This window comes from Staurois parvus, unplaced genomic scaffold (genome assembly GCF_062004578.1).
Source record: "Staurois parvus isolate SC_StPar_1 unplaced genomic scaffold, SC_StPar_1.0 ptg000274l, whole genome shotgun sequence".
Taxonomy (NCBI): domain Eukaryota; kingdom Metazoa; phylum Chordata; class Amphibia; order Anura; family Ranidae; genus Staurois; species Staurois parvus.
The window spans coordinates 16,439-29,496 of record NW_028318070.1 but is presented as its reverse complement, the minus strand read 5'-3'; the positions used below and the strand labels follow the sequence as shown (position 1 = coordinate 29,496).

The 13,058-nt window shown below is 44.9% G+C and overlaps 1 protein-coding gene across 1 annotated transcript in view; it reads right to left on the bottom strand.

Moving 5' to 3' along the window:
* MFN2 (mitofusin 2) overlaps positions 1-13,058 on the bottom strand; it is a 44,950-nt gene that overhangs the window by 20,224 nt on the left and 11,668 nt on the right. The window contains exons 3-11 of the mRNA XM_089681625.1: positions 12,541-12,676; positions 11,394-11,556; positions 8,793-8,917; positions 6,184-6,292; positions 5,634-5,741; positions 4,535-4,688; positions 4,379-4,446; positions 4,177-4,298; positions 936-1,062 (exon numbers count right to left, since the gene is read on the bottom strand). Of these exons, the coding sequence (XP_089537751.1) occupies positions 936-1,062; positions 4,177-4,298; positions 4,379-4,446; positions 4,535-4,688; positions 5,634-5,741; positions 6,184-6,292; positions 8,793-8,917; positions 11,394-11,556; positions 12,541-12,676 (1,112 nt within the window). The remainder of the gene's footprint in view (positions 1-935; positions 1,063-4,176; positions 4,299-4,378; positions 4,447-4,534; positions 4,689-5,633; positions 5,742-6,183; positions 6,293-8,792; positions 8,918-11,393; positions 11,557-12,540; positions 12,677-13,058) is intronic.

Below are 13,058 nucleotides of genomic sequence, written 5' to 3'. Positions count from 1 at the left end.
ACGCACGTTCTCAAAGGGATCCATCTAGTGTCATTCCCATCTGGGCTTGCTTGTTACTTACTTCTGGTGAGTTCATTATGGTGGAGGTGCAGTGCAGAAGTCACAGAAGTCACTACATTTTGTTGATTTTATCACATCACTATTTTTGGGACTATTATGATATTTAGAGGACTTATATATTTTCATTTGGTATATCGTCCATTTTGTTTCTTCATTGGAGTATGCACTATACTCCATTTCTTTTTTTATGCGGTTTCCTCTTTTACTATCACACTGGTCATCATTGATTATAAACACATTTTTATTAGTGTTGGACATTGATATTATAATATAAAAGATAATAAAACTCTCCTAAATACTTAAACTGCCATAAATTAAATAATTGAAATGATCATTTCATGTTTAAAACAGAATAAAAATATTCTAAGGTTCCATATAGGTACTAGAAATAAACAAAAGAAAAGTCTTCTGAAAACAATATAAACTGGAGAAACAAGCTGTGATTTTGAGACTTTCTAGCAGTTTAAAGTCCAGCTCTGGGGAACCTGATGATTCTCCCTTGCAGTGCTTGTTTGGGTCCCGGGGAGAGGAGAAGCACTTTTACTTACCTGATACTCCACTCTCAACAGAAGGCACTCCTCCATGTTTCAGCAGTGTACTCTCCCTTGGTGTCCTCAAATCCAATGCAGGGCCATGCACCCTGCATTGGTCTTGATGATGTTAGGACCTTGAAGCATGGGGGAGAAGACACTATGGGGACTGGTTTAGCAGTGCAAGGATTGGGTAAATAAATCTACTTTTCCAGATCCCCTTGACCTGAATGAGCAGGTAATCCTTGAGTAGGGGTGCAGCCCCATTGCAAGAGTGAATTTTTTAGCTTTGCCGCAGTTGGGTTTGAAGATGAACTCCACTGAAACCAGCTATATTGCCATTACCTGTCGCTCCACCTCATCTGTGATCTGTTTGATTTTCATTTTATAGTCCTCGGTGAGGAGCTCGAGTTGTTTCTCGATGAACTCCAATCTGTCTCTGAATTCTTCCCGCTTTTCCAGGCAGTAAACTCTGCAGAGAGAATGAGACATATTCTGATGTATACAGTGGGAGGACTGAGAACCAGGACTGAGATGGTCCTTTAACATACTGTGTAGTTCAACCATACTGCTTTCTGAAATCGGATTATCATTTTCTAACATGGAAAGCAACTAATAAAGAACATTAAAAAGGGAGCCTTTCACTATGAAGATGTCCAATGACAGGAAGCAGTGCCGGTTCCATGGTAAAGCAAAACATCCACAACATCATGTACAGCGAGATATTTTCTAGGAGTTGGGACAACAGCAGTCACCAGGGATGCATGAAAGCCCTTCCTTGTCAAGTAACAGCCACCCCAACAGATACCCTTTAACCTTCTTGGCGGTATGATTCTTTCCGATTTTTTGTGCTGAAAGCGGTACCATTTTTTTGCATGGAAATATGTAGTTTTTTATTGTAGGCTGTAATTTTTAGGAATAACTCACTGAAATCTGTACGAACAAGAGTCTAGTAAACATCCCGGGGATGATAAAACTTGAAACACGAAATCATAAATTATAATTTAATAAATAATCAAAAAATAATATAATAATAAATTTAATTCAATAATATAATCAAACCAAAAACACTGAAATTTGAAATAGAGGCAAATTCGCACATCGCTGAGCAAAGTCGCAAAATCGTTTTCAGTGTCTGATGAGGAATTTCCCCCACGAATCATTATCACTTAATTCTGCAAGTGGTTCCGATTTACTATCGCTGTTCTCTAGCCGGTCTAAAACCGCTTTTGACGTAAAGGGACGCTTTTTGGACGCCATGGACTTTTCTAAGTTTCCAGGCAGAAAGAACAGTCAAAGTGCAGGCAGTGCGCAGGACAAAGCACTCGGGACAAAATGTATGTGAAATGCATTGAAACAGCAATGACAGCAAAAATGACATTTGTAAAAAATTTCAAATTTCCTGCCGGTTCCGGCTACCGTATGTCCTGACGTCACAGGGACCGGAACATGGCAGCCGACATCGGCCGGAGGAGATGGCCGGGGACGCTGCAGGGGACACATCGTGGGAGCGAAAGACAAGGTAAGTGCTGCAGGGACCCCCCAGAGCAACGCCGCATGGTAAGCCCGAGTGTAGCTTGGGGTTACCGCTCTTGGTATTGAAATTTTACCCCGAGCTACACTCGGGAAAACCGCTAAGGAGGTTAATGTACAGCAAGAAAACCCTTTGCTTTGCCCTCTAAAGTTCAATTGACCCTTCTTACTTTATTATTGTAATGCAGTCAGGTTGCATATACAGGAATACTTTTTTTTTTTTTTTTTTTTTTTTTTTACACTTTTCATCATTGTCTTTCCTTTGCCTCCTGTCCACACGCCATTTGGTCGCAGGGAGAAAAGAGAAGTACTCAGTACAGTGGTACCTCGGTTTCTGAATTTAATGCGTTCTCCGGGACGTTTTGTATTGTGAAAAATGTGTAAACCCAAATGCGGTTTCCCATAGGAATGCATTGAAAACCAATTAATTTGTTCCGGAAAAAAGAAAAAAAAAAGTAAAAAAAAAAAAAAAAGTCTTTTATCGGTTCCAAACTCTTTATAAAGTGCACTTTAAAGGCATAAATACTGTACAGGGACATGCTTAAAACATTTCCAGAATGGCTCCAAAACTCTATGCAAAAACCGCTCCAACACCTCGACACCACGTGCTACCCACAGACTCCAGCATGCATGGGGCGGCGCTATAAACCTCCCAAGCGCAATGCATCCTGGGGAAACTTCGTATTGCGAAAAACAGTTTGTAAACCAAGGCATAATTTTCATTCGTAAACCGAAAATGATGTTATTCGAGGTACCACTGTACATCCAGGTATGGAGAGCAAGTGACTCTCTTCTCTTCCTCCTACATGAGGACACCGGTGTTTACCCTCCCCATTGGCTGTACAAATATATGTGGCAGCATGCAGGTGGGCCTTATGCTGCACTGACACGCACGCACACACTGACACACACACCCACACACAGCATAGCGGTTTCTTGCTGTAAGCTCGCTCAATAGTGCACCCCCAGCACTGTGATCGCACTGCCACTGACAGTTCCAGTTCACCTAGCAAGGTAGCCATCCTAATACTCCCAATCTAGTGAGCACTGTCATAGCCAATCACAGTGATCACACGAAGCCCAGAAATCGCTTCATTTAAAGCACTTAAAAGGGCTGGTGGGAAGCCGGCAGAAAAGGTTAACGATTGTGTTGCCGGCAAAAAGAGCATTCTCAGACCTATATAAGCTCCAAGTCACAATTAAGTTTACACAGGGCTTCCTCTCTTCCCTCTTGGGGGCTGCACAGCATAATAGGGACAGAAAGGAACGTAAATGATGCTGAGCAAGTTAAAGGATAAGTTCACCTTTTGGAAAAATATAATAAATGCACATTTTTTTTTGCAGGTAAAAAAAAAATGTACATTTATTATTTTTGTCCAAAGGAGCCTGTAAAGCATTGCACCAGCAATCAGTAGATCTCTGATGCCATGCGGGTCTTCTGCAGACGTGTCAGAATATCTGCTTGCCATACGGGATGTACAGCCAAGAAGATATACGGACGGAAGCTTCAATGAACTACCACAGTGCTCCATAGTGCCATGGTAGTTCATTGAAAACTACAAGCTGACAGCTTCTAAGGCTCTCGGGACTTGTAGGCACTCATTCACAGAACTCTGTGAATGAGTGATGCGGCCGTGTGGGCTGTTTTCAAATCTGACAGATAGTACAGGGAAACTTCTCCCCATACTATCTGCCAGAGGGAGAGCGGCAGAAAACTATAGGAACATGTAACATGTGCCACCTGAAAACCAGTTAGAACATGTAACATGTTCCAAAGGTGAACTTATTTAAGTTCATCTGTGGCATTGCCATTCATAGGCACTGCACTGGTTCATTTTAAGCACAACATTAAAAACAAACAATTGACGCAATGAGGCTTTAATAAAATAAAAGTCAAGTGTTTTTTTGTTGTTTTTTTTTTTTTTTTATTTCTGTTAACTGCACTCCAAGGAGAGATTTCTAACCCCATTGTGCCATCCTATAGGCAGATAAAAGAAAACTCCCAGCATGCCCTCCTACAACTGTTATGCCCTGGTCTAAATCACATGCTTACCTCTGTTCCTGGGCCGCCACGTGCACAGACTCCATGATTTGCCGTAAAACCTCTGCTATGTGTTTGGCTCTCATTGTATGTTGTTCAAATTTGGTTTTCACAGCCGACTGTGAGATGCACTCCTGCCCAGACAGAAACAAACTGTATAATAACCTGAAAGCATGACAGAAAAATAACATTTATTATCACTGACAAAACTTACCTCAAATCTTCTTTCAAAGTTCTGAAATTCAAACATCCGAACTTGGAACCCTTCGGCCAATGCTCCACCTGTCATGAAAAGGTTTAATAATAATAACGTGCAATGAAATGAACAAAAACAAAAAAATGAAATACTTATAAAGACCACACTGATTACCTCCTTCTGGCATTCCTTGAGCTTTCTGTATTCTAGCATTTACCACCTCCTTGGCGGACACAAAGAACACACGATCAGTGGCCTGGGCCCGGTCCAGAACACCCAGCTCATCCACCAGGAAGCTGGTACACCGCTCCATGTGCTGACGTCGCACCTGCAGAGAGCGGAGGGATACAAGGTCTGAACGTCAGTTCAGGAACAGCTCGGGGGTCCTTTCATACATTATTATTATACAGTATTTATAAAGCGCTGATAGTTCGCTCAGCGCTGTACATTACAATGGGAGACAGAACATGTGACAGAACAATACCAATACAATGCAAAACATGAGGGGATCAAGGGCCCTGCTCTTTCAGCTTACAATCTAGGAGGGAGGGGATGGTGGCACAGGAGGGGATAGCTGTGGGGGATGGAGTGGTAGGAAGAGTGGAGGAGGTCGGCAAGTTAGCAGGGGGTGGGGTAGGCTTCCCTGAAGAGATGGGTTTTCAGGGTGCACCTAAAGGAAAGGAGAGTAGGTGATAATCTGATGGGTTGGGGCAGGGAGTTCCAGAGGATGGGTGACACCCTGGAGAAGTCCTGGAAGGGGGCATGGGAGGAGGAGACCAAAACCTCCTCCCATACATGTGAATTTTGCTCCATTCAGCAGGTGATCCATAAGCAGGTCCCCTGCTGAATTAGAGGTGAACAGGACAAAATGTCAGTTTGTGACATCCGTACCCATTCACTTTTTGGCAGCATTTTTACTATGGCGGACCATGGGTGGCCAGGTTTAAGTGAACTTAATCCCTGATCTGTCATGTTCAGGTTTTCAAAAATGGTAGTTAGGCAGAAGGTAGAAGGTTATAAAAAGGGACACAAATTAGTTTACATCCACCTATCCATAGGTCTGCATGGAGCAAACAGGCCTCAATCATTTACTGGGAAAAAATTTTTTAAAAACTTTAGCGCAAAACACCAGCTTTCCTTTTTTTTTTTTTGCAATTTGCAATGATTGCAGTGCAGGAGACAATACAAAACAGCCTGACAAAGTTTTTCAGAAAAGGGATTTTTAAATGAGTCCAAAAACAGCTGGAAAAGTACTCCAATTATTTGCCCTCACCTCATCCATATATTCTGGTTCAGAAGCAGATGCATCCCAGCGGTTGTTCAAAATAAAGATGTTTGGCCGTGATAGGCGCTCGTTCACCTTATGAAAGAACTGCTTTTCCTGAAAGACAACAATTATCAGCGAGATTAGAGGAGGACAGCCGGTATTCCAGAACGGTAATAGGTCTATACAACTAGAGAAGGGATGGGTAAGCCCACATGTGCAGGGACTGAACGGGTAAACATTCTTGGAATAGAAGTGTGACATACTCCTGATCTATATAAAATAATGCCATCAGCAATATTGAGGATAAAACTACGGGATATTACAAGGCAAGCTCCTGGGAGGTAGTAGCTGATGTTGCTGGGTCAAGATTCTCTGTAACATACAGCATGTTTGCAATATATATGTTTTTTCAGCCCATAGAATCAGAAACCATCATTAGCTACTCTAAATGACTGACGTCTGAATGTTGGCTTTGAGTTATGAAACTTTGGTGTCCTTTTTGCTATGAAACAAATCCCATTGACCCAAAATTCTAAAAGGAAGAGGAGCCACATACGGTCTGCATGAGGGTGGACTCAGAGTTTGCCACCAAGACGAAGACATCCGCATCCAGGCAAAATTTGTCTATCCAGCTGTCCAGTTCTGTGGTCACATCAATACCGGGACTGCAAAAAAAAAAAAAAAAAAAGAATAAGAAGGATAGACTTGTCAAAGATCTGTATTTCAAACACATTTGAGGAACAGATGGACTATATTATGAGGCCACCTCCCCATTTCTCTTCCAGACCCTCACCAAAAGCACCTTTCCTGTATTCCTCCACTGTGGCATTACAGAATTATATTAAATCTTATGTATTAGTCTGTTGTATACGCTGGAGAGGGCTGTTTGATGGTTTAATAAAGCTTTATTACTGCAGCTCGCAAGGAATCAGTGGCACCAGTTTATGCTTGTGTCACAGTGATGTCACCATTTCCTGATGCATTATTTTTTAGAAACACAGAAAAGTGACAGCAGCAAAAAGACCAAGTGGGTTTGTCTTAACCTTGTCCACTAGGTTTGTCCCAAGCTAGTTTAAATTCACTCAAAGCAGAGCTCCATCCAAAAGGGGAAGTTCCGCATTAAGCCTTTGTCCTCCGCTCCCTATTAAGGATTGGCACCTTTGGGGAGCAGGGTGGGAGATAGCAGGTACCCAAATTTGACAGGCAACCGCTCCCACTGCAATTGCCTAAGGCGATCAGAAGCGCAAGTTGCCCTCCATTTACAAAAGCGCGGTCCGGGGAGACCGGACACAGGGACTGCAGGGTCCGGGGAGACCGGACACAGGGACTGCAGGGTCCGGGGAGACCGGACACAGGGACTGCAGGGTCCGGGGAGACCGGACACAGGGACTGCAGGGTCCGGGGAGACCGGACACAGGGACTGCAGGGTCCGGGGAGACCGGACACAGGGACTGCAGGGTCCGGGGAGACCGGACACAGGGACTGCAGGGTCCGGGGAGACCGGACACAGGGACTGCAGGGTCCGGGGAGACCGGACACAGGGACTGCAGGGTCCGGGGAGACCGGACACAGGGACTGCAGGGTCCGGGGAGACCGGACACAGGGACTGCAGGGTCCGGGGAGACCGGACACAGGGACTGCAGGGTCCGGGGAGACCGGACACAGGGACTGCAGGGTCCGGGGAGACCGGACACAGGGACTGCAGGGTCCGGGGAGACCGGACACAGGGACTGCAGGGTCCGGGGAGACCGGACACAGGGACTGCAGGGTCCGGGGAGACCGGACACAGGGACTGCAGGGTCCGGGGAGACCGGACACAGGGACTGCAGGGTCCGGGGAGACCGGACACAGGGACTGCAGGGTCCGGGGAGACCGGACACAGGGACTGCAGGGTCCGGGGAGACCGGACACAGGGACTGCAGGGTCCGGGGAGACCGGACACAGGGACTGCAGGGTCCGGGGAGACCGGACACAGGGACTGCAGGGTCCGGGGAGACCGGACACAGGGACTGCAGGGTCCGGGGAGACCGGACACAGGGACTGCAGGGTCCGGGGAGACCGGACACAGGGACTGCAGGGTCCGGGGAGACCGGATACAGGGACTGCAGGGTCCGGGGAGACCGGATACAGGGACTGCAGGGTCCGGGGAGACCGGATACAGGGACTGCAGGGTCCGGGGAGACCGGATACAGGGACTGCAGGGTCCGGGGAGACCGGATACAGGGACTGCAGGGTCCGGGGAGACCGGATACAGGGACTGCAGGGTCCGGGGAGACCGGATACAGGGACTGCAGGGTCCGGGAGACCGGATACAGGGACTGCAGGGTCCGGGAGACCGGATACAGGGACTGCAGGGTCCAAGGTTTAGAAACACTTTAAGGGTTCAGTCGTGTCCTCCATTTCCCTTTCTTCCTCAAGATTGTAATATTACATTCCTGAAGTCTCTCCTAATATGACCTTTCACCATTTATATTGCCTGCTTATGGTCTCAATCTATCTTATTAATATTTATTTTTAAAGTGGGGTTTCCAAAAAAAGATATCAATATTGCAGAAAAAGTCCAGAGTCCTTGTATTCCAAAGAAGTCTGGATGTAGCCCAGTGAAGGAGACACTTCTGGACCATTTTTTTGTTTAAATGTACAAGCGCCCCTCTCCTGCCAGGAAGTCGGGAAGAAATATTGTCTGATCTGGAGTCTACTCTAATAGTAGCTACCAAACAGAAATGATCAGCTATGTCCATTTTGGAAGATTTGGCTCCACCATCCTCCCCAATTTTTAAAAGACTCTCACAAATCTTGTCATCTGCCCCCCAATGAAAGAAATTGGACCGGCTCTGTTAGAAACAGCATCAGGACCTCAAAGAAGAGCAGGAAGAGCAATGCAATTCACCAGTATGGTTCATCAGCTGTCTGCCAGCCAATCAACATGCAAGTAATAGCGTTTATACAGTACGTAAGCTGTACAAGTAGCAAGATCTCTGCTCATTATAACAAACAGCCTGATTAGAATTTGCCTTTAGAGGCAACAAAAATATATTGGCACACCACGGTCATCTGAACTTCATGAAGCGCTGTCCTAATAAACTGGTGACAATTTCTCCCATAAAATCAGCAGGTAAATGCCTAAGTCCACAAAATAATACAGACGTGTGAAAGGTTTCTCACCTGTCCATCAGCACCAGGTCATCCTTCAGCAGGGGACACTTGGAATTCGGCCACATAACGCTGACCAGAGAGCCAGAATCCAGGAGATCGTCTTGATGAAGAGCGTGCGCCAACTGATTCACAGTCTGTCATGGAGGAGAAAAAGGCATCTACTCATCAATCATCTAAGAAGTCAGAAGAGGCCAAACACAGACTGGTACCGTGTCCAACCTCTTACAGTACATTCCTAAGATGTCCCCTCGGAAGTCAGGACAGACTGTTAGACTCCATGTACACTGCAGCTGATAAACTGACGTTCAGGAGCTTTTCTGCGTTTTTTTCAGCAGCCCCTGAACTCTCCCTAATGTTTTCCTATGTGTCCATGTACACATCGTTTACAGGCAGTTGAGTTTACAGTTGTTTTTTTGAACGCACCAAACTTGCGTTCAGGAGTAGATTTTATCAGCGTTTCAAAATGCCAAACATGTGGATATGCGGCTAACCGCGTTTATACGCATTTAGAAATTTTTTTTAACTCTTTCATTTCCAGATGCTGTCCAGAGCCTTTTTTTATCATGAAAAATGCATCAAAAGTGGTTTCCCTGTACTCAAATGGACCCGATACACCATACCTTGAAGGAAAATATGCTAGACACTGCTGCAATAATTTCTGCACAGAAATGAGCTGGAACACATCCAAACACAACCACAAAAACAAAAAAAGAAAAAAAAAAAAAAAAAAAAAAGACAGCTAATCTCAAGAAATACTGCTCTCTCTATTTCTCTCAAAATGTCTGAAATAGTTAGTTTTTACTGTTTTTCAGTGCATTCTGGGCATTTAGGAAGGTCTCCTGAGGTTATTTTTAAAAACCGCTTCTAAATGCAAACGCGCATAAACGCAGTATGCAAACACGGCTAAACAGTCGTTTTTTGACCTACGTGCTCCATCGTTCGGAAGGGTTTTCCAAACGTCCCGTGTACATGGAGCCTTATAATCTCTGGAACAAGAGCCAGAGAGAAACTGGCAGCCGAACTCCAATACACTCGTAGCTTTGTGCCAGCAGGCTGCATGCTACCCACTGGGATTAGTCAAAATAGAGAGACCTGGAAGGAGGGCCCCCAAACCTGTCCATTGCCCATTACACGTCAAACTGTTCTTGTCATGAGAGAGCGATCCAAATGTATGCTCTAGGGCAGACAGTAGGGCTTCATATTTACGAACACGATTGATAAATACAAGACAGCAGTAAGGAGAAAACAATTTTGCAATCTGATTTGGGAATCAGAGGATACTTAACAGAAAACAAATGATTACTCCAAGCACTGGGGTGTATCCTAAGCAGCATTTTAACCTCGCAAATGGTAGAAATGTAATCCCTGTGCTAAAGTGGCACCGATCCCAAAGAACAGCAGCTCAGGCAGAATAACGTACAGTACACAGTTCAGCTCCTCAGGCAGTTATATAGTAATGGCGGTGATCAGCGACTTATAGCCGTGAGTCGTGCATTTTGACACCGGGGGTACTGACTTGGTGTCACTGACATCCCTAGTGACACCAATACAGTGATCAGTGCTAAAAAAAAACCCCACTGACACTGTACTAATGGACAGGAAGGGGTTAACATGAGGGGTGATCAAAGGGTTAACTGTGTGCTATTTCACATTGTGCTGTGTGTTTGTGCTGCACTGTAAGCGCACTGCTTTGCATGGCTGTGCTGACAGGGAGGAGAACTGTTTTGTTTACAAACAGTCCTCTCTCCCCGTTGGAGATCCTCAGCAATCACCGGCCAGGACCAGGTGATGACAGCCGTGAATGGAGGTGCGGGCAGGGTGTGTGTCCCCTACCCGGAAATGCAAAATCATATATATATATATATATATATATATATATATATATATATATATATATAAAATTTTGTGCACCCGTGCCGCCCTGTAGCAGTATTTCTGCTATAGGGTGGATGGGAAGAGGTTAAAGCACAACACTTTCAATGCAGTTCTACTTATTTTATTAGGTGGTATCAAACACAACATAGGAAGCCCTTGTGCTGTTCTCCTCATATTTGTTATTTAACTGTGCATTGTATCACCAATTCTTATTTCACCACGTTTGTTTCTATGTATTGATCTGTTGCTGCCATCTGCTTGCCAGAATTTGCATGCTGCATGCCTCTGCTTTTGCTAGTAAAGTTTTTCCTCTGCTGGGTGCGGTTTTAGGCAAGCCTTGGTTCTGGTCACTTCCTGCAACCATTTTATGTGCTTTATAGCTGTGTGACAGGACATTCAATACCCTGGGCTTGTGAAGGCATCTGTTTTTGACCAGCAGTTAACCTCAGGAAAGATATCACAGGACAGCATCAATACCTCTACTACCTTACAGTATTGTATCACTGTTTGTCGCTGTGTTTGGACCAAATAAACCCATGCTGATTTCATTTCTGTGTATACGTTTGGATCCTTTTAACCTGAGCATCTGCCGGTCCAGTCTGCTCCACTGCTTGGATACGAAAGTAGGAAGTTACACAGCCATTATCAGTTATACCTTCATTCGCCTTCATGTGGGGACAGAACAGCCCTCACCCCCGGCTCATAGAAGTTCAGCTCCATCTGCTTTGTAGTTACCTTGACATTCCGCTTCTCCTCGGATCCTTCGGTCAGTAGGTAGGCCTCACTGCCCTCCGTTCCCTCCACTCGCAGGAAACAGTTAGTAGTGTGACCGATACCAGAGGGCAGGACTTTGTCCCACAGCATGGCGTTTATCACAGTGCTTTTCCCATTGCTTGTCCTGTTTGATACATCACAGACAGTTACCACAGATTTAATGTCATGCTAACAAAAAACAAACATAGTTCCTAGACTGCAATAAGAGTGGGGAATGTACAAAATTAGGTGCTGGAGACCATGGCAGCTGGATGGGGTTTTCCTATTTAATTGCATCTTTAATGTAAAATATGCATCAATAATAAATGATTATGGCCAGTGTGTTGTGGGTGCAGTGCACAGGGTGCAGTATGGTGGACTCCAAGCCCCAAGTTCATACAGAGGTAAAAGACTTTCTGTTATGGGGCTGAAAAAAGTAAACAATGGACTACAAATGCAGTGACATCACGGTTCTGCCACCAGTGTAATCTGTGTTGTCACATTGGACTTGTAGCATTCCCATTGAAAGATTCCCATGAATGATGGCATGGTCAGGCGGGTGGAATACGAAACATATCAATGAAAGACTATGCCTATAAAGCAGAACTGCACTGCATCTGAGAACCGCAAAGCAAAAATGCTATTTAATTCATTTTTAATATTCAAAGCAACTTCCAGCTCGCTCATCCCCCCCCCACCTTTCCTGACCTGCCGGGCTGCGTGCTCAGATAAGGGTCTGGTACACATTTTTTTTGGAAAAACAAACTCCCAATAAGTGTACATTGATTGGTTTGCTGAAAGTTATAGCATCTGCAAACTATGGTATAGATACTTGAATATTTATTTATTTTATACTAGTCATGGCGGCGATCAGTGACTTATAGTGGGACAGTGATAGTGCGGAGGGCAGACACTAACTGACACTGACATCCTTAGTGACACTAATACAGTGATCAGTGCTAAAAAAATAATAAACACTGTCACTGTACTAATAACACTGGCTGAAAAGGGGTTAACATCTATGACGATCAAGGGGTTAAATATATATGCCTAACAATGTTACGTGTGCCTACTATGTGCTTTTTACTAAGCAATGTGCCTTTTTTTACTCAAAAGAGGCGTATTTTACCTCCCGAAAAAGGCCACTTTCATGTGACGCCGTGCCAGCACCTCACTGATGCCTTTCACATTGGTCAGGTACCCCTTAACCTCAAGGACCTGCTCTTCTGAGGCGACAGGGTCCAGTTCTGCATTCTCATAGGTTTCTGTGAACGGACAACACAAAGAAAAGAAATGAGTGTCAAGCGAAAGCAAGAGGCTGTTGTATTATTGACTGTAGAAAAAAAAACCCGTCAACACCTTTACTGTTCCGTCTAGATTTAATCTACAAACAGTAGGGATGCACCGGTACCAGTTTTTTAGGATCTAGTATGAGTACGGATACTTTTTCTCACCTACGCACCAATACCAATTACCGATACCTATTTCTAGAATACCCGGCGTTCTCGTTTACATTTCAGCTATTAGTGGTAGTGATAGCAGTGCAAACCTAATACACACCGCGCACCCAGGCAGCAGATGCCCACACACACACCGCGCACCCAGGCAGCAGATGCCCACACACACACCGCGCACCCAGGCAGCAGA